General features: G+C 53.8%; 1 protein-coding gene across 6 annotated transcripts in view; it reads right to left on the bottom strand.

The window, feature by feature from the left end:
* Window positions 1-4,767: 4,767 nt before the first annotated feature.
* Atp2a3 (ATPase sarcoplasmic/endoplasmic reticulum Ca2+ transporting 3) overlaps window positions 4,768-20,558 on the bottom strand; it is a 50,224-nt gene continuing 34,433 nt past the window's right edge. For 2 of the 6 annotated variants that reach the window (XM_071603312.1, XM_027922583.2), the window contains exons 10-22: window positions 20,441-20,543; window positions 19,126-19,257; window positions 18,623-18,748; window positions 16,957-17,175; window positions 16,525-16,860; window positions 15,430-15,650; window positions 14,387-14,589; window positions 13,778-13,863; window positions 10,422-10,555; window positions 10,096-10,213; window positions 9,566-9,683; window positions 9,085-9,184; window positions 4,768-6,212 (exon numbers count right to left, since the gene is read on the bottom strand). In XM_071603312.1, the coding sequence (XP_071459413.1) occupies window positions 6,149-6,212; window positions 9,085-9,184; window positions 9,566-9,683; window positions 10,096-10,213; window positions 10,422-10,555; window positions 13,778-13,863; window positions 14,387-14,589; window positions 15,430-15,650; window positions 16,525-16,860; window positions 16,957-17,175; window positions 18,623-18,748; window positions 19,126-19,257; window positions 20,441-20,543 (1,960 nt within the window). In that variant the 3' untranslated portion in view covers window positions 4,768-6,148. Of the gene's footprint in view, window positions 6,213-9,084; window positions 9,185-9,565; window positions 9,684-10,095; window positions 10,214-10,421; window positions 10,556-13,735; window positions 13,864-14,386; window positions 14,590-15,429; window positions 15,651-16,524; window positions 16,861-16,956; window positions 17,176-18,622; window positions 18,749-19,125; window positions 19,258-20,440; window positions 20,544-20,558 lie in introns of those variants that run through there. The other 4 variants (XM_027922584.2, XM_027922585.2, XM_027922586.2 and 1 more) reach the window with 4 other exon arrangements.

The following is a 20,558-nucleotide window of genomic DNA, read 5'->3' as shown; positions in this document are numbered from 1 at the left end:
TAGGCTGGTACCTCCCCTCACCACCTTCCCCTTTCTTTCTGTCCTGCCCTGGCCATACCTCCTGACCTCTCCACACCCCGATTCGTGACCAGCAGATGGAGAGAGAGGGAGGCAGATGCCCAGACAAAGCAAGGACCACCCTTGGTCACACATTGCCATGGGGCCTGAAGTCCCAGCAGACATCCTCAGACATCCCTGGGTCTGCCACTTATTGGCAGTGGGGATCAGGAGCGTGGCCTCACCTCTCTGAGCCTGCTTCCTCATCTGTAGAGGGAGTGATGATAATGGTACTTGTCTCAGAGGTTGAGACCCATCCCTGGGGGATGGGTCCTGACAACACTGAGGACAGAGGTCTTGAGGACACTGTTGAGTTTGGAGTCTGGCCCTTCTGCAGCCTCTCCCCTCCCCAACAGTAATTCTGGCACTGAATCTGGGGCCCCAGACCCCAGAGCTGGAGACTTCCTTACCCCATGCCTAATTTTGCAAATGATGCTCAGAGGGGAGAGACAAGTGTCCTAAGCTCTCCATGGGCAGTATTGGAGGTTCAAGCTTGAAGCAGGGGCCTCCCAGCCAGCCCTTACCTCAAGAACTCTGTCCAGGATGCCCCCACCCCCCACCCCACAGGGCTGATAAGGAATCTTCTTCCTGGCAGGCCACTAGCTGGGGAATTGCTCTGGGCGGGGAGCCAGGCCCTGGGGCTGGGAATCCTGGCTGCCCCCAGAACCAGCATGAGCAGGGTTGCTTTCTGGACAGCAAGAGGCTCCCAAAGAAGGCAAGCCCACAGTTCAGGCCCATCCCTCCTCGTGAAGGAGAATAGCCTCACCACATGCAGAGCTGTTGCCGATCCAGTGGGGATAGAGAGCTCAGGGCTCAACTGTTCGTCGCCACCTTCAAGGGGAGTTGGCAAGAACCACATCCTGCAGTTTTCTAAGGAAAAAGATCCAGAGATTCTTGGAGCCAGAGCTGTGGTTGGCGGCACATCCCCTTGGCCTGGTCTTGACCCCAAACAAAAAGCCCTACCCCTCTCCCAGCTGACCCAAGGTCATTGGTCTAGGAGGCCCCAGAACACTAGCAGTGTGTGACAGTAGTGGGTATGTGCGGAGGCTGAGCCATTCCTATGCCCCTCTGTACCCAGCCTTTTCCCTGACACCCATGCCATGTTCCGGAGAGGAGCAGGCAGTGAGGGAGTAGGGGAAGGAGGGAAGGAAGGAAGGAAGGAAGGAAGGAAGGAAGGAAGGAAGGAAGGGAGGGAGGGAGGGAGGGAGGAAATGAGTCAGGCAGGCAGTCATCGTCTAATCCCTTACCCTTCTCTCCTCCTCCTCCTCCTCTTCCTTCTCCTCCTCCTCCTCCTCCTCCCCCTCATTTTTCTCCTCTTCTTTCTCTTATTCCTCCTCTTCCTTCCCTCCTCCTCCTCTAAGGAGCCAGGCTTGGAGATGGACAGATGGACAGCAAGAACCACATCCTGCACACATGTGCTTCTGTTACAGCCTGGGCATTGGCACTGACCTTCAAAAGAAGACTGTCATGGAAGACAAGCTCATTTGGAGAAATTAGCAAATCCAAAAAGTGTGACCAAAAACCTAAATTTCTTTTCTTGCTAAGAGAGAGTAAGACAGCCAGCTGATGGGGTCCATGTGTATATCATGCCTGATTTTGCAAATGATGCTCAGAGGGGAGCATCTTTCTCACCCTTGGCCACAATTCCATCCAGCATCTTCAGGGACAGACACCTGTGTTTGTTCTGGGCATTATGGAAACATGGGTGGGCGGGCAGAGGTTAGAATTTCACACACTAAGCAGGGTTTTCTATCACAGACTTAAGAGGTAGGTACCAGAATCCCCATTTTACAGATGCAGTTGAGCCCCTGGCCCAAGGTCACAGAACAAGTAGTTTCCATGTCTGCTGATGACTGAAAAGGAGGTTCCCCAAAGTCTGAGGGCTTGGCCCAGGGCCACTTAAAGACTCCAGCACTTGAGATCCGCCAAGCCTGCCTTATAAGCCCAAAGGCCGGGTGGCCGTCTCGGGTACTGGGCCGGGCCTTGTAGGGAGACAAAACCCTGCTGCCAAGCACTCGGCCCCAGGATGGCCTCCCCTGCTTGGCTAAATTTAGCGGCTCTGTGGTGCATGGAGGGGGCCGGTGCCCATCCTGGAGCCACTGCCCAGGTCTGGAGGCCAGCCTGAACCCTCAAGAGGGTGTGCACCAGGCTCCAGTTGCTCTCCTTAGCCACCCAGGTCCCAAGGGTCCCAACACCTTAGTCCAACTCTCATGCCGTCAGGCCTGCCTGGCTGTCCTGGGTCCCACAGTTCCAAGCAGCCTCTCAAACAGCACTGAGCAGGGACCTGGGGCAGCCTAACAGACTATCAAGGGGAGGCGGCAGGAAGGCAGTCATCTATGTGGAGGCCTGGGGCACAGCTGTGGTCCCCAGGGTGGCTTCTCCCCATTGTTGGGACTTGTACAGCCGCTCCCCTTACTATGTGTGGGCCATGACCAGGCTGGGAGCCATCTTGCCCAGTGTTCAAGGACCCTGTTTGTTCTCCATCCCTCAGGGCTGTTTCCCCTCGGGTCCCAGACTCTTCGAGTTGCTGAAAGAAAGGAGCCCCTGGGGCTGGCTGAGGTCTGTTCTCCACTTCACTCAGGAGTCTCCATCTCCTCCCCAGCTCCACTGGACGCCCCAGCACCCCCATGCGGGACACACACCAACCTGCCTCTCCAGCTCCTATCTTTTTATTTATTCATGCACTTTAAATCAAACTAGGTAGCAGTACAATTCACATATAATAAAATGGACCTATTTTTAGACACAAGGTTTGATGAGTTCTGACAAATGCGTGGAGCCCCCTCCCCCATCCCTGCAATCCATCATTTCTAGAAGGTTCCCTCCTGCCCCTTTGCAGTCAATTTCTCCCAAGCACCCAGGCCGAGGCAGTCACAGATCTGCTTTGTCACTGCAGATTTGTCCTGCCTTTTCTAGAACTTTGTAGAAGTGGGGTGGAATCACATAAGATGAGCTTTTTTTTTTTTTTTTGGCTTATATTTACTCAACAGTGATTTTAAGTTTCCTTCCTGTTGTTAAATCTATCAGTAATTTGTTTCCTTTTGCTGCTGAGGAGTACTCTGTTGTATGGACATATCACAGGTGAACTTTTGGGCCCTATAATGAGAAAAGATGTGACAGACACCCAAGCCAGGTCTTCATGGACACGTGTCTTCCTTTCTCTTCCCTGTGTCTGAGTTTCTCCCCCATTTCTCCTAACACAGCTCCAACATGGTCTCTCCCTCCACTGTGAGGGGTGGAGGACGGGGGGCCTGGGGAGCATGAAGTCCTGGTCTCTGGAGGGGCAGAGGAACCCACGGGCATTTTGGCAGCTGCCAGAGAGGAGTGTGCCAGGGCTTGCCCTGGAATTCCCTCCTGGGTGAGCAGCTGCGAGGTAAGGAAACCTCTCTGTTTACCTTGGCCGCCCCATCTTGGCCTGCGGACTCCATGCTGTGGGCCGGATAGAGCTGGACTTGAGCAGGCCTGGGTGGGGGTGGAGGCAATGTAGGCTTAGCTATGGAGCCCCAGAGGCTTCTGGGAAGGTTGTAGCTGGCACAACAAAAGTCCCCTCAGCCTGTCTTAGCCCCACACCCTGCCTGTCTGCCACAATGGTCAGGTCCTCAAAAGGCCTTGGGCAAGACATCGCCTTTCTGGGCCTTGGTTTCCTCAGAGATCAGATGGAGTCGTAACACCTCTTGGCTCATCTCACAGGCCTGCTGAAGACCCTGGGAGATGAGGAGTATGAAAAAGGTTTTGTGTCCGAGAGGTCTTATAGATGGCCCTTGTGGAAAGACTTCTTTCACCCATCCTGTCTCACTCCCTGGAAAAAAACCCTAGAAGCCCCTAAAGGCAGGTCTGTCTTTTCCAGTCATGGACATGCAGCCTCTGCAACTGCATTAGGCCTATGCTCAGAAAACAGAAAGGTCTGGCACTTGGCGTAATATTCTGATGTCACTGTAATTCTTCATTTTTGAACAAGGAGACCCATGTTTGCATTTTGTGATGGGCCCTGCAAATTGTATAGTGGGTCCTGCCTCTGGTCTCATTGGCAGGGCCTGAGTGTCCTTCCCAGGTGAGCTGAGGATTAGATACCAAAACTTAGTGATATGTCCTCCCTCCAGATCAAAGAAACAACGGACATGGCTAGTCCCTTTTGAGAGCCTTGCCCCCAGAAAGGCAGGGCCACCTGGGCAGGTTAGGTCATCTCAAGCAGCCACAGAGGCCTCAGGGTCCTGTGATCTGAGGGAAGCCGTGGGGAGATGGGAGACCCATTTGAACAGGGCTTAGCACCATGGATGAATGGGATCCTAAGGATTGAAGGGAGGGAAACAGAGCAAAAGAGTCATGGGACTTTTCAGGGAGTGTCACAGACCTACAAAACTGCCAGGGATGGGGGAGCCTCTACGATGTGCAAGAGGCTCTCAATATTCAGGTTCCAGACCCAATCCTGCCTCAGGGCTTTGGTGACATGCTGGGAGTGACATGTAGATCATAACATTCTTAAAAGGCCTTTGAATGTGTTCAAACTGTCAAGTGCTGTCCACAGGAGAAGCAAGTGTGAGGATTCGCTTGAGATGTGGTTCTGGAATTCAGTGCCTCTCCAAAGCCTTGTCTTGGAAGAAGAGACAGATGCTGGTTGATGCAGGAGCTTCAGACCTTTGCTTTGCTGAGGGATGGAGCGGTGGACCCCAGGTGGACCCATACTCCAGAAAACAGACACTGGCCACCCTCCACTGCCCCAGGCACACCACTTTTATTTCTCTACCAGGCAGCATGTCAGCAGGTGGGTACAGGGCCCTGCCCCTGCCAGAGCACCCCCAACTCGTTTTTCTCAGGGCCCTTCCAGAAACTGCAAGAGGGTGGGAGGAAGCTTGAGAGAAGGGGATGCAGAATGAGGAGACCATTAAACTATGAGGCAGGAGGAGGGGGAAATTCTGGGGACCAGGACAGGGATGTGAGTCTTGGTTTACATGTAAAATCATCACTTGGTACACTCTCAAGAAGGGGAGAAGACATATAGACAGTTCTTTACTTGCTATTTTCTGCTATGCCTAGCTAGTTTTTGCCAAAGGAACAAAAGCTGAGTAAGAGGAAATTCCTGTCAATCAAACTGCTGTCTTCCTACCATCTGACAGGAGACCCACAGAGAGATGCATTCTTCCAGGGAGAAGCGGGAAGAGGGGGTAAGTGCCCTTGGGTGACAGCCATCCTTAGTGACATCTTTTTGGCTCATGGATGTGTGTGTATGGAGGAAATGGGCAAAAAGTGAGGCCAAGGATCCAGGAGACTCAGATGGCTGCACACCAGGCAGGATGGAACAGCATAGTGGTCAGGGACCTAAGGACATCCGGTGTCTCAGGCACCAGGGACATGGATAGCAAATCTGACCTCTGCTTGGTGGACCAGGCACCACCCAGTCATTTGCTAAGGACAGGGAAACCTGAGTTTGGAAAGGGAGCTGAGCTGCGGCAGGCAGCCCAGTGTCTCCCCCAGGCAAAGAGGGTTCTGCCTCGCCCCTCCTCCCTGCCCCTTGTGTTCCTTTCTCTCTGATGCTTCAACCCCCTGGGGCCTGCACATATAAACAGAAACAGACTCCAGCTCTCAGGAGCCGACTTGGTGGAGGCCTCCCGCCTCGCTGTACACAGCTGGGCCCAGATGGCCCCCTCCGATACCCCTCCATGGAGCTGATCAGGTTCCAGACCAGGCACTGACTGAGAGGTCAGAGCCGGTGTTCTCCGTCAGTGCAGAGGCACGGGTCACCAAGTAGAGGCCCAGCCTCCATGCAAGGGGTGCAGGCTCTAGTATGTGCTGGTAGATATGCAGGTCCAGGGGCTCTGCAGCTCCAGATCTACTGCCAGCTCTGGCTTCCCACAGCCCCCCTCCCAGGCTCAGCTCCTGGGCCAGAGTTTCAGCAAGGGATCTTCCCAGGAGAGTTCAAGAGACATGAACTACACAGCCCCCCAGGTCAGATGGCAGTGGGGACAGGGACCCCAGGACTGGACCTGGGTGTGACCGTTCTGGCCTCAGGACTGTTGCGTGTCCAGCAGGGCCCAGTGGGCAGGTGGGTGAGCATGGTGGCAGGGGTGGGAGTGGGACAAATGCTTGGGCACCATCAGTCTGAGGTACACACTGGAGACTCTGCTCTGATCCCTGCATTCACTTCTGGTCCTTTATTTCTGGAAGAAAAACCAGAGATCATGTTAAGATACATGTGTGAAAGTACACATCCAGCCCGGCGCCTTCCAGCTCCTTCCTGGGCCCCTTCCACTCTCCATTTCTCTGGAGACAGCACCACCCCCCCACCTCCCCACCCCCTCACCATAGTCTTCCTTCCTCAGGATCCTGGTCTAGCCTCAGTCTGTCAGCTCTCCTCAGCTGCATCCCCAAGAATCCAGCTGCAGCCTGGACATCTTCCCCTGGGGTCCCCCCAGGCCTCCTGCACTGCACATACTCCGTCAATGCTCCCAACCACCCAGTGAAAGGTCCTCATGTTTTGTAGTCTGGGGAACCTCCTACCCTCATTGAAGTTTAGAAACGGGGGTCATCCTTGTCTCCTCCCCATCACACATACCTCAGCTGGATTTCGACTAAATCACTGAGTTATAAGTCTTCCTCCACTATACGTCACTAGGGCCTGAAGACCTCAAGCCTTGTCCCAGCCCCCAGCCCTGTCTCCCCTCACCATCCACTTCCAGCCACAGGCAGTCAGCAAAAGTCCAGAGCAGCCCATTCCCTTTCATGGCTCCCCACTGTCCCCAGAATAAAGTCCAAGCCTATCTTGTACTCAGGACTCTCCCAGATCTGTCCCCACTTGGCCTCTCCATCCTTCCTTCTTCATAGCCCAGCACAGACCTCCCCTGACAGCTGACCAGGCACACCTGGACAGAGCCAGGAGGTGGAACAAGAGGACCCCCATCCCAACACCCTAGAGCTGACCCTGCATCCACAATTCTCCCCAGTACACATCCTTCATAAATCATGGGGAAGCCACAGGCATCAAGCCTCAGCAAAACTTCCCTAAAAGGCCACTTGGCTGGCTTGGGAATGCAAAGGGTCCCCTCTCTCACCCCCACTCCATCCGGCTTTAGGAGTCTCAAGGGACGGCAGCTGCCCGCCTGCATGCCCAGGGAAGAGCTGTCCAGGCTTCCAGCAAGCACATTCCTCTACCCCACCTCCAGAAGTGGCCTCAGGTACCCACCCTGGGTCCCTTCCCGGAGCCCCAAAGTCACTGCCCTTTCAAGTAAAATTTCAGGGGGACCACAGTTAATGTCTCTGGTTTAAGGTGGAGGGAAACCAGGTATGGTGGTGTGCTTGTGATCTCAGTGACTTGGGAAGCCGAGGCAGGAGGATGGTGAGTTCAAAGCCAACCTCAGCAAATTAGCGAGGTCCTAAGCAACTCAGTGAGACCCTGCCTCTAAATAAAATATTAAAAAGGGCTGGGGATGTGGCTCAGTGGTTAAGTGCCCCTGGGTTCAATCCCTGGTACTGGGGGAAAAAGAAAAAAAAAAGGTGGAGGAAAAGGTCTTGCTTGAGACCAGCTCCCTTCCCTGGTGCAGCTTAGCACCCCCCAATCTCCCTGCTTACAGCCTTCCAGTCTCTCTCTACGTGTCTGCCATGGTTGCCACAGGCCCTCCTAAGCTTGCAACCCCTTTGTGGCTCCCCATTACCCTAAGGATAATGTTCAGGCCCTCACCATGACATCAGGGATATTGCTGCCCTCTGGGCCTCACCTCTCTGCCCTGAACTCCAGGCACCAGCCCCATAAGACACACCCCCAGCCCCTGCCTCACCAGGTTGTCCTGTCCTTTTAAACATCTGTTTTAAGCCTGAACCCCTCCTGCCCCCATCCTGGGCTCCCTTTCCCACTTCCACTGGGCCTAGGAACCCTCCTTTCCCAGCAGCCAATGCTGAAGAGCACCCATGACACGGGCTTCTCATGACACTGGCTGAGGAATTTTATCCCTGGACAGAATTTTCTCATTTTTAAGTTTTCTCAAGAAAACTTGCTACACTCCTCAGCAGTTGTAGCCCCTGGGGAAATCTCTTGATGAGGACAAAGGAGCCATCCAAGCTGCCTGTGTGCCTGGGAGGCCTGGCTTTGAAGGTGAGTTGGTGAGCTCAGGGTTGGCCAGAGGATTTTCCTAGTAGAACATCCCTGTGCTCTGGCCAGAGCTGGGATGCCTTGGGCCCCCATAGGTGTGGGACACATTTTCTCCTCAGCATCTCCCAGGGGTGTCCACAGAGGGTTGAGCTGGAAAGAATCACGTGTGTAGGGTAGGGAAAGTGGTCCAGTCCAGCTCCCCGATCCCTCTCAGGGACTCCAACAGACCCTGCTTTGGGTCCAGTCACTTCCTAGACAAACCTATAATAACAGGCCAGGTTCTCCAGAGTGAAGAGGCTGACTCATTTGGCCCTTTTTATTTTATTGTTGTTTGGGTTTTTTATGGCACCCCGTGGGGGTGGAACTTGGGACCTTGTAGGTGCAACACACTCACTCTACCACTCAGCTACAACCCAAGTCTAGATCCTTCTTAAAAGGCAAATTATTTAGCTGGAAGTGATGGTGCATGCCTGTGATCCCAACAACTCAGGAGGTCAAGGTGGGAAGTCAAGGCAGGAGGATGGTGAGTTCAAAGCTAGCCTCAGCAACTTAGCGAGGCCCAAAGCAACTCAGTGAGACCCTGCTCTAAATAAAATACAAAAAAAGGGCTGGGATGTGGCTCAGTGGTTAAATAGCCCTGGATTCAGTCCCCGGTACAAAAAAAAAAGAAGACAAATTATTTGTGGTGTCCAGCACACTGGCCAGTGGGGGGATGGAAGCCAATTGATTGCCTTGGTCCCTGTGGAATGATAAGCATGTGATTTATTTATAGCTCGTCCCACTTCCTTAAGGCAGGAACACATTCCTGCCAGAAGTAGCCCCCAAAGACCTAGTGCCCAGAGCAGGCCCCTCCCCTAGCCTGCTCCTCCATGTGGGGCCTCCCCACCTGACCCCTGTCATTCTGTCTTCCATCGTCGGATAAAGGCAGACCCTCCCCTTGCACCCACCCACAAGGTGACACCAAAGAAGCCAACCCGGTGTGGTCTGGGGTCCGGGAGCTGGTCAGCGGCTGCCTACTCCAGGCCTGTGAGACTGTCCCGAGAATGCCTGGATAAAGACAGGCCAGTGCAGAGGGGTCAGAGGCCAAGGCCAGAAGGAAGGCACAGTGTCCTGGCAGTGAGTGGGGTGGTGGTGCGTGAGGACAGCAAGGCAGCGTGCCCCTCAGCAGTGTCCCAGTTGGCAGCCCTGTGAGTCCAACCACACCCCTGCAACACAAGACCCCTACACACCTCGTGTCACAGCCACCAGAGCCCCTTCCCATCCTCGACTTTGTGACCCAAGAACACTTTCACCATTCAGACAGGTAGGCTGGAGCTGGGACCATCTGAGGCATCCACACTGAGGTGGCCATGGCAGCTCAAGAGCAGAGGCAGGCAGGGAGAGAGGCTGGGGACGAGCAGGACAGAGGGCCTGGGGCCTCCCACTCACCATCCATGTGATGCCGGGACAGGTACTTGAGGGCCTCATCAAGCAGGATGACAGGCAGAGATATCTGGAGCACCACCACCCATTGGTGCCCGCTCAGTGGGGTCACCTGGAAAATGAGCTGGTGGGGAGAGAAGGGAGATCTGGTTCAGGCCCGAGCCGGCCACCTGCTTCATCCACCTGGACACCAATGGCCTCTCTGTGAGCACTTCTAAGACACCCCCCCCCCCTTGATGTCCCATCTGCAGGTCTTTGTCCACTCAGTCTCCTCTGCCAGGGTGCCCTCCCCTCTCTCGCCTACAGGACTAAGCCCATCCATGCTCTGGAAAAGGCCCTGCGACTGCCTTCCGCCCCAGTTTTGGGATACTCTATCAGCAAGGGGTCTCCACATTTGCCCCTCAGTCTGGGGGCTCCTTCTACTGCAGAGGGACCTGGGAAGGCCCAGTGCCCAGCCTAGGGCCCCTAACATCCAAAGACTGGTCCTTATCACTTCAGGAACCAAAGGAGGGGAGGAGGCAGACTGAGCAACTCACGGGCAGGGGTGGCACCAGCAGGATGAGGAAGTGCAGGGCCATGGACATGGCCACAGCCGCCAGCAGCCAGGGATTCAGCCAGGGCGGCATCCGCAGCAGCGACTGGTTCTCCGAGACGCTGTCAAGGGCATGGGGTACTCACCTCAGGCCAGGATGCAGGGGGCCCTGCTATGCCACCCCCTACTCCAGCATACTCAGACTTCCCTTCACACCCCAGCCTTGGCCTCCTTTGTCCCCCAGATCCCAATTCTAGCCTCACTGATTCTCAGAGCCCCTCCTGGGTACCCCCAGACCCTCAGCCCCGCTCCAGCCCAGTGCCCACCTACCTGTTGAGGGCATTGCACATCTCGATGGTCACAAGCACCGACAAGGCCATGGTAGTGGGGAAGCGGGACTCAAAGACCTCGCAGTCGATGCCCTCGAAGAGTGGGTTGTCCTCAGAGCACTTCAGGAAGTTCCTCTGAGGGCACAGGGCACGGTCAGGGAGGAGCGGGCAGGTAGACAGGGAAGCATCCCCCGACCCCTGCCCTCAGCCACATCTGAGGATAATAGTGGGCAGGGTGAACTCAGGGACCCCATGAGAGCTGCTCCTCGGTGGGGGCAACATGGGGCTACACTGTGCTGCAAGGAGACGCAGAGGAAGGAGGGCCACTGACAGGGGGTCTGTAGATCTGAGGCACAACAGCCGCATGAGGCTGGGGAAGACAACAGGGGCCTGCAGTTGGTGGGAGGATCCAGGGTTTGCCCCAAGGCTCTGCAGGGTCCCCTGAGTCTCTCAGGTGCAGGAATTGACCAAGACCCATGAATAAGTAAAAGCATGTGAAAACTAAACAACAAAATCATGGGTGAATGAAATTTCCCTTTAGGGTGTAGAAGACGAAGGCCACATGGGCCTTATTCACTGTTACTCTGATTCTGATTCTTTTTCCTCTCTTTTCTTTTTTTTTGAGACAAGGTCCTGCTGCGTTGCCTAGGCTGGTCTTGAATTCATGGGTTCAAATGATCCTCCTGACTCAGCCTCCTGAGTAGCTGGGACCACAGGCATGGGCCACCATGCCCAGCTCTTCACTGCTATTAGAAAAAAGGTTTCAGCTGGGCGTGGTGGTGCATGTCGATTCTCCCAATGACTCTGGAGGCTGAGGGTAGCCTCAGTAAATTAATGAGACCCTGTCTCAAAATAAAAAAATAAAAAGGGATGAGGATGTGGATCAGTGGTTAATCACCCCTGGTACCAAAAACAATGATGACAACAACAATCCCCTTCCTACTTCACTCCCTTTCTGCCACTGAAATTGAGCTCTGGCAGACTTGCTTTTTGCTTATGACATGGGTCATGAATCATGGGTGCAATTAACAAGAAACTGTCAGGGTGTGATAAAGGAAGTGGCCCTGGCCCCTGTAGCCTGGGGCAGTTTCCCTGCTGCTCATCTAATGAGATGAGATACTGAGGTGAGAACCTTCAGGAGAACTTCCATTGCATTCTCTTCCATGTCATGGGGATGAGTGTAAACATTCAAAACCACCAGACAGATCAGTTCTACGATAACATAAATCTGCTTCTGGGAGTCTAATCTGAACACAGAGGGCTTTGAAAATGGGGCGCTGTGCTGTGAAAATAATCCTCCAAGGGGAATTCATGAAGGGATGCACTGTCTGTCCACCTGCGCAGTGAGGGCAGCCCGATTCCCCCCACGGCACGAGTGGCAGTGGCCAAGGAAGCTCTGGGCACCTGCCTCTGTTCTCTCATGCAGGAAGGAAAATTAGGAAACTATGGGTTGGCTAGTTCTTATTTTAAGAGATAGAGATAGAGATAGAGAATCTTGTCTCTTTTTTGAGAGGAATTGTTTCTCCCAAAGCCACACATCAGAGGCAAGGGTACTCGCTTTTATTTGGAGCTAATCATAGAGCCAAGAAAATGTCCTGAACTTGGAACCTGGCTCTACCCACCCAGTGACCAAGAGGCCAAGAGAACCAAGTCTTCCTGCTAGTTGTGCCACCACCATCAGATCCCACCCTCCCAGATCCTGACAACTTATGTGAACATGCAAAACAGGTACAGCCTTGAGCTGCACAGGGGGTAAAAATACCAGCAGGATCATACCTAGGTGTTTCAATAAATCCATCGGTATAAACACTGTCCATTCTGACCTCCTAGATGCTACCCAGTGAGCCCAGGCCACACACACATTATGCCCCAGATCATAGCTCGCAGTGTGGACTCCTACATGGTTCATTGGAAGGTGCTCGGGCTGAACTGTCCGTTTCCTAAGCACATCAGGAATCCTTGTGCGAGCCCATTTCTACTGAAGCAACTGCTGTGTCTACTCCTTCCCTTTGCCTGTTTCTTCCTTGCCTTCCCTGTAAGGTGTTTTGGGTTTGACTAACTTAATGAACACTCATGGCTTTTACTGTGTACCAGGTGTCATTCTAAGCACTTTATAAGTATTAACCCAGCTAACCCTCTCAATAGCCCTATGAGGTAGGAACTATTATTACCCATTTGCAGATGAGGTACAGAGAGGTTAAGCAGTCTGCCCAGGCTCACAGAGCTAGCATGTAGTGACCTAGGGTGTGAACCTGGCAGCTGTGATCCAGGCTCCATGCCTCCTGCTCTGTGGCCTCTTAGCAGCTTCCTCCGGGAACCCTAGGACTTTAGACTCTTGAAACCCAACAACTGGAGCTGAAAGTTCTCCCTTAGGTCTAAACCTGACTACTTCTGAGTCCCACAACCACCTGTTTTCTCTGCTGAATGTGAACACTTGTTTCCATGGCCCTCATTCCTCCCACCCCAGACTAAATTCTGCAGGAACTGCTTCCTCATCACTGCCAAAGGCTTATTAGTTTGTGCAGGGCACACAGTGGATGCTTAATAGCCATTTCCTGGTCAAGCAGCTAATTGAGAAAAGGGATGAGCTCCGACTGTTGAGAGGGCAGTGCAGAGCCAATGGGCACTGATTGATGGAGGGCATGGGAAGGGATCAGTGTGACTCTCAGGTGACCGGCTGGGTGACCAGGCAGGCAGTGCAACCAAGATGGGGAGGGAAGAGAGGAACCAATGTGGGGGAAGGTGAAAGAACTGATTTAGGATTTACAAAGTGCCCCCGGGACATTGCAGGGACATCCAGCTGGATGTATGGGGCTGGGGCTCAAAGAGAGTGGGGGGGGCAGGGTCTTGGAGATTTGGAATCTTTAAAGAATGGTCACAGAGACAGGGCTGGAAGGAGGTGGCATCTTCCTCACTGTAGTCTGGCTCCCACAAGAACCAAGGGGGCACAGGCACCCAAGGCTGACCTGAGCTTCGGCAGTGGGCAGAAAGGGAGGGCTGCTGGCCTTCAGGATGAGGGCCTGGGACTAGGCTCTCCACTGCCTCAGGAGGGCTCATCCCATAGCCTCAAGGGCAACTGGATGCCAGGAATGTGGGTCCCGGGGCCGCCTCCTGCTCGGGTGCCAGGGGCAGACACACTCAGGGAAGGAAACCCTGTAACTTCCATTGGGGTCTCTGAGTTTCCAGTCATTCCGAGTTTGGCTATTTAGGTGGTGGATGTTTAATAAGGGGAGTGGTGTAGGACAGTGTGGGCAACCATGGGGTTCTGGATCCTTCTCCCATGGAACTCCCAACAGCCCAAATGGTAAGTTCTACCTTGAGTCTACCCAACAGGCTTCCTGGCCATCAGTTGCTCACCAGCTGGTAGAAGGTGATGTGAGGTCCCTCGGCATCATACAGGAACCACCAGGTGGCGGCAGCCACTGTGGCCAGGCCTACGTACACTGCAGGGAGGGGAGGAGACTGGCTGTAGTGGCAGTTTCCTGGCTTCCATTTCCCCTTCCTAGCCATTTCCTGAATTTCCATCAGGGGACCACCCTTGCCCTCTCTAAGTCATGTGGTTTGTAGACACCTACCCTCAATGCCAACTTCTACTAATTAGCTAGAAGTTAATCAGGTGACCCAACTTATGCTAATGAGAACAGGCTTGAGAATTTTATCAAAAAATTCTCTCTTCTGTTGAATTTGGGGTTGTAATACAGCAAGCAGGAGGGCTAGAGCGGCAGCAGCCATTCTGCCACACTGAGGGATGCATGTCTGAGAAATGGAGCCAAGGCAGAGCCAAAATATGACAGTAATACTGTCTGAGGCCTGGATTCAGCCATATCTGAGGTATGCTCTAGTCTTTTTACACAAGCCCTCAGAGTTTCTTTTGGTATAAGCTTGCCAAATTTCTCTGTCTGTAGTTTGCAAGCCTAACGAATACAGGCTCTCAGGAAGCTCACCAACGGCTTGGGCCCTGCTCACCTCCAATAGCCAGATATCGGAAAAAGAGCCAGCCACTAATGAGGGCCTCACGAGGATTCCGGGGCAGCTTCTCCATGATGTCCAAGTCTGGTGGGTTGAAACCCAGGGCTGTGGCAGGTAGGCCATCTGTCACCAGGTTCACCCAGAGCAGCTGCACGGGGATCAGGGCTTCAGGCAGGCCCAGAATTGCTGTGAGGAAGATGCTAGAACCAGAGTCATGGGCTCTAGCCCCCAGCAGGCCCAGCCTCCACCAGATGGAGGGTCCAGCTCCTGCTCACACCTAGGCCAGCCCTGCCTCCCCTAGTCCCAGCTCTGGACTCTGGACACATCTGTTCTTTAAACCTACCAGAGGCCAAATACACATGTGCACACACGCGCACACACACACACATGCGTGCACAAACACACACACAAACAACGAATGGCCAAGCATCAGTCACATGCAAAAACCTAGAGTCTCACAACACAAGCAGACACTTACCTGCCTGACCCAATATGCAGAGGTGCAGAAGCCACATGTCCAGCAAGCATGTGCTCACCACCCCCCACAGGCATCTCTCACATAAGAACATAAGTTGGAGACAAGGACAAGGTTGGGGAGAAGATCACGTGTAAAGGGGGAGATGATGGATGGGGACAGGAATGAAGGTGGGTCACAGGTGAGATGCCCACAATCTGATCATCCTGTTTGTATTCATGCATGTAGACACACACACACGTACCTCTCACTGGGCACTCACACTAAGTGCACACACAGGCCAATTAACTTCTGCACATGCATGGACACATTAATGCCCAAAGGTGACGCTAGTTCTATGAAAGTGGAAAGGAGACCCTGGCTGGAAGAATGACAAGGGACCCTTCAGGCACCTCCCTGGGGTCCACATAGGTCATCAGGGCCTCTGGAGAATGATGAGGTGCCTCTGCTTCTCCTCAACCTGGGGTGGGACCAGGCCAGGACATGTGTCCCTCAATCCCTGCAGCCCAGTCTCAGGGACACAGAGCTGCTCCAAAAGAATGGAAGGAAGGATGCAGAGCCTCACCAGACAACCTCGCCGACATTTGAGGAAATGAGGTAGCGAATGAATTGCTTCATGTTGCTGTAGATGGCCCGGCCCTCCTCCACAGCAGCCACAATGGAGGCAAAGTTGTCATCTGACAGCACCATCTCTGCAGCTGACTTGGCCACAGCTGTGCCTGAGCCCATGGCAATGCCGATCTCTGCTTTCTTCAGGGCAGGTGCGTCGTTCACCCCATCACCAGTCTGTGGGCCAGGTCAGGGAGCACAGCACCTGAGAAACTTCCCTCCACCTCCCCACTGCCCTCAATTCAGCAGACATCTGGACAGAACAAATGATGACATCAAGAATGAACTTAGAAACTGGGTGAAGAATGAAGCTAAAGGAAAGGCAAGGGGTGGAGACCATGGCAAAGTTCGGGAGATAAAGTGTAAAGTCGGGGAAGAGGAAGAGGTGGAGAGAGAGTGAGGGTGAGTCCGTGATGAGCGCAGGGATGAAACTCAGGTGGGATGTGGAGTAGAAGATGAAGCTGAAGTTAGAGAGAAAGTTGAGGGCACTTCAGGGGCCAAGGTTGTGACCCAGGTCAAGGGCCAGGTATGTATTGGAGTCAAGATGAAGGCTGGACTTAAAGTGAAGGTCAGGGTCAATACTAAACTCAGGCTCAAGAAAAGAAAAGAAAAAAAAAGGATTACGGTAGAGGTCAAGTAAAAATCAGAGGCCAAATCAAGGTTACCATCCACATTAGAAGTGATATTATAGTCAAGTTTGGAGTTGCTCTCAAGATCAAGATTGGAAGCCATATTAAAGCTGAAGTCAACATTAAAGTATTGCATGGCATGTGTGGCGGGGTGGGTGGTCAGGGATCAGCTCTGGGTCCTGGTCAAGGCTGAAACCCACATTAGGGTGGAGCTCAAAGTAAGAACCAGATTAAAATGGAAGACAGCGGGGCCAGCATATAGCTTAGTGGCAGAGAGTGCTTAGCACACACACAAAAAAAGACAGAAATCAAGGTCAAGGTCAGGGACAAAGTCAGCACTGAAGTTAAACATAAGATCAAGAACTAGATTACAGTTGTAATCAAGTCAACCACCTCCCCTGGCGCCAGCCTCGTAACCTCACCATGGCAGTGACCTCATTAAAGGACTGCAGGTTTTCCACAATGCGGGACTTATGCGCTGGCTCCACGCGGGCAAAGCAGCGGGCGGTGCAGCAGGCAAGGCGCTGCTGCTCTGGGCTGAGGTCATCAAATTCGCGGCCTGTGTAGGCTTTGCCCTCCACATTCTCTGTGTCTCCAAAGATGCCAAGCCGGCGACAGATGGCCACAGCCGTGCCTTTGTTGTCCCCTGTGATCATGACCACGCGGATGCCCGCTCGGTTGCAGCGTGTGATGCAGGCAGCAACCTCGGGCCGTGGGGGATCCAGCATGCCCACGCAGCCCACGAAGGTCAGGTCTGTCTGTAGGAAGGGAGTAGGTGCAAGCTGGACCTGAGCCCACCCTTGACCTGCTACCTGCCCGGTCACTAAAGGGACACGCATGGTGCCAGCACGCACCTCGTACTGAGCAAACTTGCTGCAGTCGTCCAGCTGCATGTCCTCCTTCTTGGGGGGTGCATCCCGGGTGGCCAGTGCCAGGCAGCGCAGCGTCTCTGAGCCTGAGCCCCAATCTCGGATCTTTGCCAGGATCTGCTCCCTGGAGGTGGTATTCAGGGGTGCTGTGCGGCTCCCCACACGGACTGAGCTGCAACGCTCAATTACACTCTCAGGAGCCCCCTGCAGAGGTGGGGAGGAGGCGAGGCAACTCTATCAGCTAGGGCTCCACAACCCCTTCCTGCCCAACTGAGGAAAGGAGACCCAGATATGGGGAAAGGTCTCCCAAGGATGCACAGAATCCATTCTTAGATAACTCCGAGTAGAAACCAAGTAGGCCCCACTGTGAGAAACCCTCAAGGGAAAGGGGAGATAAGGTCACAGCCCACAATTGATAAGGCCTGTAGCATCATTTGGGGGTAGGGTGGATGGGATTGGCATCCCATGCAGGCACTATGCTCCTGCCTGCCTGGTGCCTCTGGGGGGCCAATTTTGTAGGAGTCTTGGAAGTAGAGAAGCAGGCTGAGCCCAGCCAGGGGACCCAAAATAGAGAGGTGCAGAGGGTGTGGTGGGTGTGAGCCTGGGAAGCTGGTGTGTATTTGGGGTCGGGGGTGACAGGCTCCTCTGCAGCCTCAGGGTCTCACTTTGGACCTTACCCCAGGCCTAGGAACAGTCTCTGAAAGCTCCCTCAATGGCTTCTCCTTCTCTCTTTTCAAAGTAACCTAGGCTCCCAGGGTGAAAGTCTTTTCATTTTGCAAAGGGTTAAAATCTGCTTCGTGGGGTGAAGTCCCGGTTGTGATTCCTACTTCAGGTTGGAAAGCAGCAACTGGAGGTGCTCTGCATGGAGGTCTGCCTGGGAACTGGTGCCTCTCTCTCTGAGGGACTCAGTGTCCCCAAAATCCCTAGCATCTTCACAATAGCCAAACTACGGAACCAGCCTAAGTGTCCACGAATGGATGAATGGACAAAAGAGGATATGGTATATATACACAATGGAGTTTTATTCAACCCTAAATAAAAATTATATTATGGCATTTGCAGGAAAATGGGTGGGACTAGAGACCATCATGTCAAGAGAAATAGGTCAAACTCAGAAGGTCAAGGGTCATATGTTTTCTCTCCTATGCGGAAGCTAGAGAGGAAAAAGGAAAACAAAGGTGGGCAAGGAGAACAATAGAGGAGCGGGGAAAGTGCTGGGGAGTGATACTGGCCAAACTATATTGCTATATTGTGTGCATGTATGAATACGTAACAACAAATCCCATGATTATGTACCAATTAAAAAAATGTGGGGGAGGGGGAGCACCAAGGGAGGGTACCAACTACTTCAAAACCACCAGAAGCAAAATGGTCTTCTAAGAACTGCCTGCCTGACCCTGCTGTTCGCAAGGGGAAACTGAGGCCCACAAAGAAGCATGGATGACTCTAAGGCCATGTGGTGAGGCAGGGTCCCTCAGCCTTGGTCCCTTGGCCCTAGCTTCTCCCCATCACGCTTGGATACTGTTCCCAGTTCCCCACAGCATGGTCACTCTACAAGGGGCCTCTTCCTCCCCTAGTTCAACCTCTTGTAGCTACTGGCTCTGGTGCTTCAGAGGACTGGCAATCAGGTGCCCCTGAGACAGGCCCCTACCTTCACAAACATCTTGCTGCCCTGGGCCTTGGAGTCAGGGTGGGTAGGTGTGCAGTACACTGACATGGACTTCCGGTCCCTGGAGAACTCGAGGGTGACCTCCTTCCTCATGAGCTGCTTGATGACCTGCAGAGTCCAGGAGGGTCAGGGCATGAGGGACAGAGCCAGCAACTCATTTCTGCTTCTCACCAACCACTTGGCCCCAAGAAGACACCTCTTGTTCTCTGTGGCCTGGTATCTGTACTCCTCTGGTCACAGCATTTGAGGCCCTACCTTCCTCTCTAAAAGCCCAGCACTTCCTGGCCTAATGTGCATTTCCCAACTCCAAACCCTTGCCCATATTCATCCTTTCCCTCTCCTTGCTTAGATCCAAGTCTTATTAGGAGGTTGAGGTCCTTCTTCCTCCCAGAAGCCTCCCATGACTCTGATTTCCTTTCTCCTCTCCAGATGACCCAGAAACCCCAGCCATGCAGCCGGAGGCCAGAGACCCCCACCCTGCTCACCGCGTTGCAGGCGCCAGCTCGCTCCACCTGGGACAGGGCCTTCAGGTCTGTGTCAAACACATTCATCTTCTCCACCAGACAAGTCAGAGCTGTCTCCGTGGCCTCTCCCACCTTCTCATACACGCCCTTGGCCTGCCGGGTCCAAGGAGACAGGGAGTGAGGGGCAGCTATCCCAGCTTGGCTTTCCAGCCTCACTTCCCACTCTCTCCTTGCCCCCTGGAGACCCCTTTGCCAAAGTGTCTTTGCACAGGCCTGTGAGCCCTTCCCAGCCAGCCTGACGTGTGGTTGGGATGGTGTCTGGTATTGACATTTACACTCCAGTCCCTGCATCAGTGCCTTCCCAGTCTCTGTCCATTCCTTCTCAACCTCCTTCAACAGGTTCTCCTTGCTGGGTCTTGAAAGCCTGCTGCCTGGGTCCTGCTTCCCCCCTCCCACCTTCTCTCCTCGAGACCCCAAATGCCTCCTGCTTCCACTGCCTTTCAAGTGCTCCTGACTGCCAGTGCTGAGCCCAGTCAAGAACCTCTCTGGCAAACTCTAAGCCCACACACCCACATGCTGCCTAGGGCACTTTGTTCCCTGAGGTCCCCTCAGGCCACCTCCTCCTCTCCCTATGTTGGCAGTGACTTATTCCCTCTCTTTCACCTACCCAGCCACCAAGTCATAGGATTTTCAGTTCCTAAATCTCTCTCTGACCCATGCCTTCTCCTTCTCCCTAAGCCTGCAGTCAGGATTCAGCTGGTATCTCTCTGGCCTAGATGACACAGGGCACCTGGCTCCCATCTTGCTCTGCCTGTACCATCATTTATCCAGAAACCTGGAAGATCTTTAGTAAATGCAAGGTTCACTACATGACTCCCTGCTCAGAACTTTTTGCTGGCTCTCCACTGCCCTCAGCTTGGTAGGGGCATTGACTTGATCTGACCGAAGACCTCCCCTCAGGCTGGGGCACACTACTAACACTCCATTCCCCAGCTCCGCCACACAATGGTATTCAATGCTTAAATCACATCGCAGCCTGTCCTGGGCTGTGCCTTTTGCCTTAAATGCCCTTTCGCGCCCTGCCCTCCTTCACCTCTTCCCCCAGGCATCCCTGGCCCTTCAGACCCTTACACTGCGGTCTTCCATAGCCCCCAAAACCCAGGGACAGGGTTCTGAAGCCATCGGAGCCAGAGGGAGGGATGGGAGCAGGGATGATTAGGCTCCTGGGACACTCCCAAGAGGAAAAGACCACCCACCCCTGGGAACTTCGAGACTCTGGGAAAAGATCTGGAACGCCTGGAAACTAGAGAGGTCAGGAAAGGGACTGGGAGCCCACCTCATTGTAGTCCAGCGCCGAGTCGTTGCACAGGGCACAAATGGTCGCCAGCTCCACCAGCCCATCGAACTGGCCGCAGCGAATAAGTTGCTCCCCCTGCCGCCTGCGAAGCAGAGAT

This window comes from Marmota flaviventris, chromosome 17, assembly GCF_047511675.1.
Source record: "Marmota flaviventris isolate mMarFla1 chromosome 17, mMarFla1.hap1, whole genome shotgun sequence".
Classification (NCBI taxonomy): Eukaryota; Metazoa; Chordata; class Mammalia; order Rodentia; family Sciuridae; genus Marmota; species Marmota flaviventris.
The sequence above is the reverse complement of the archived record's forward strand: the minus strand, read 5'-3'. Positions and strand labels throughout refer to the sequence as shown.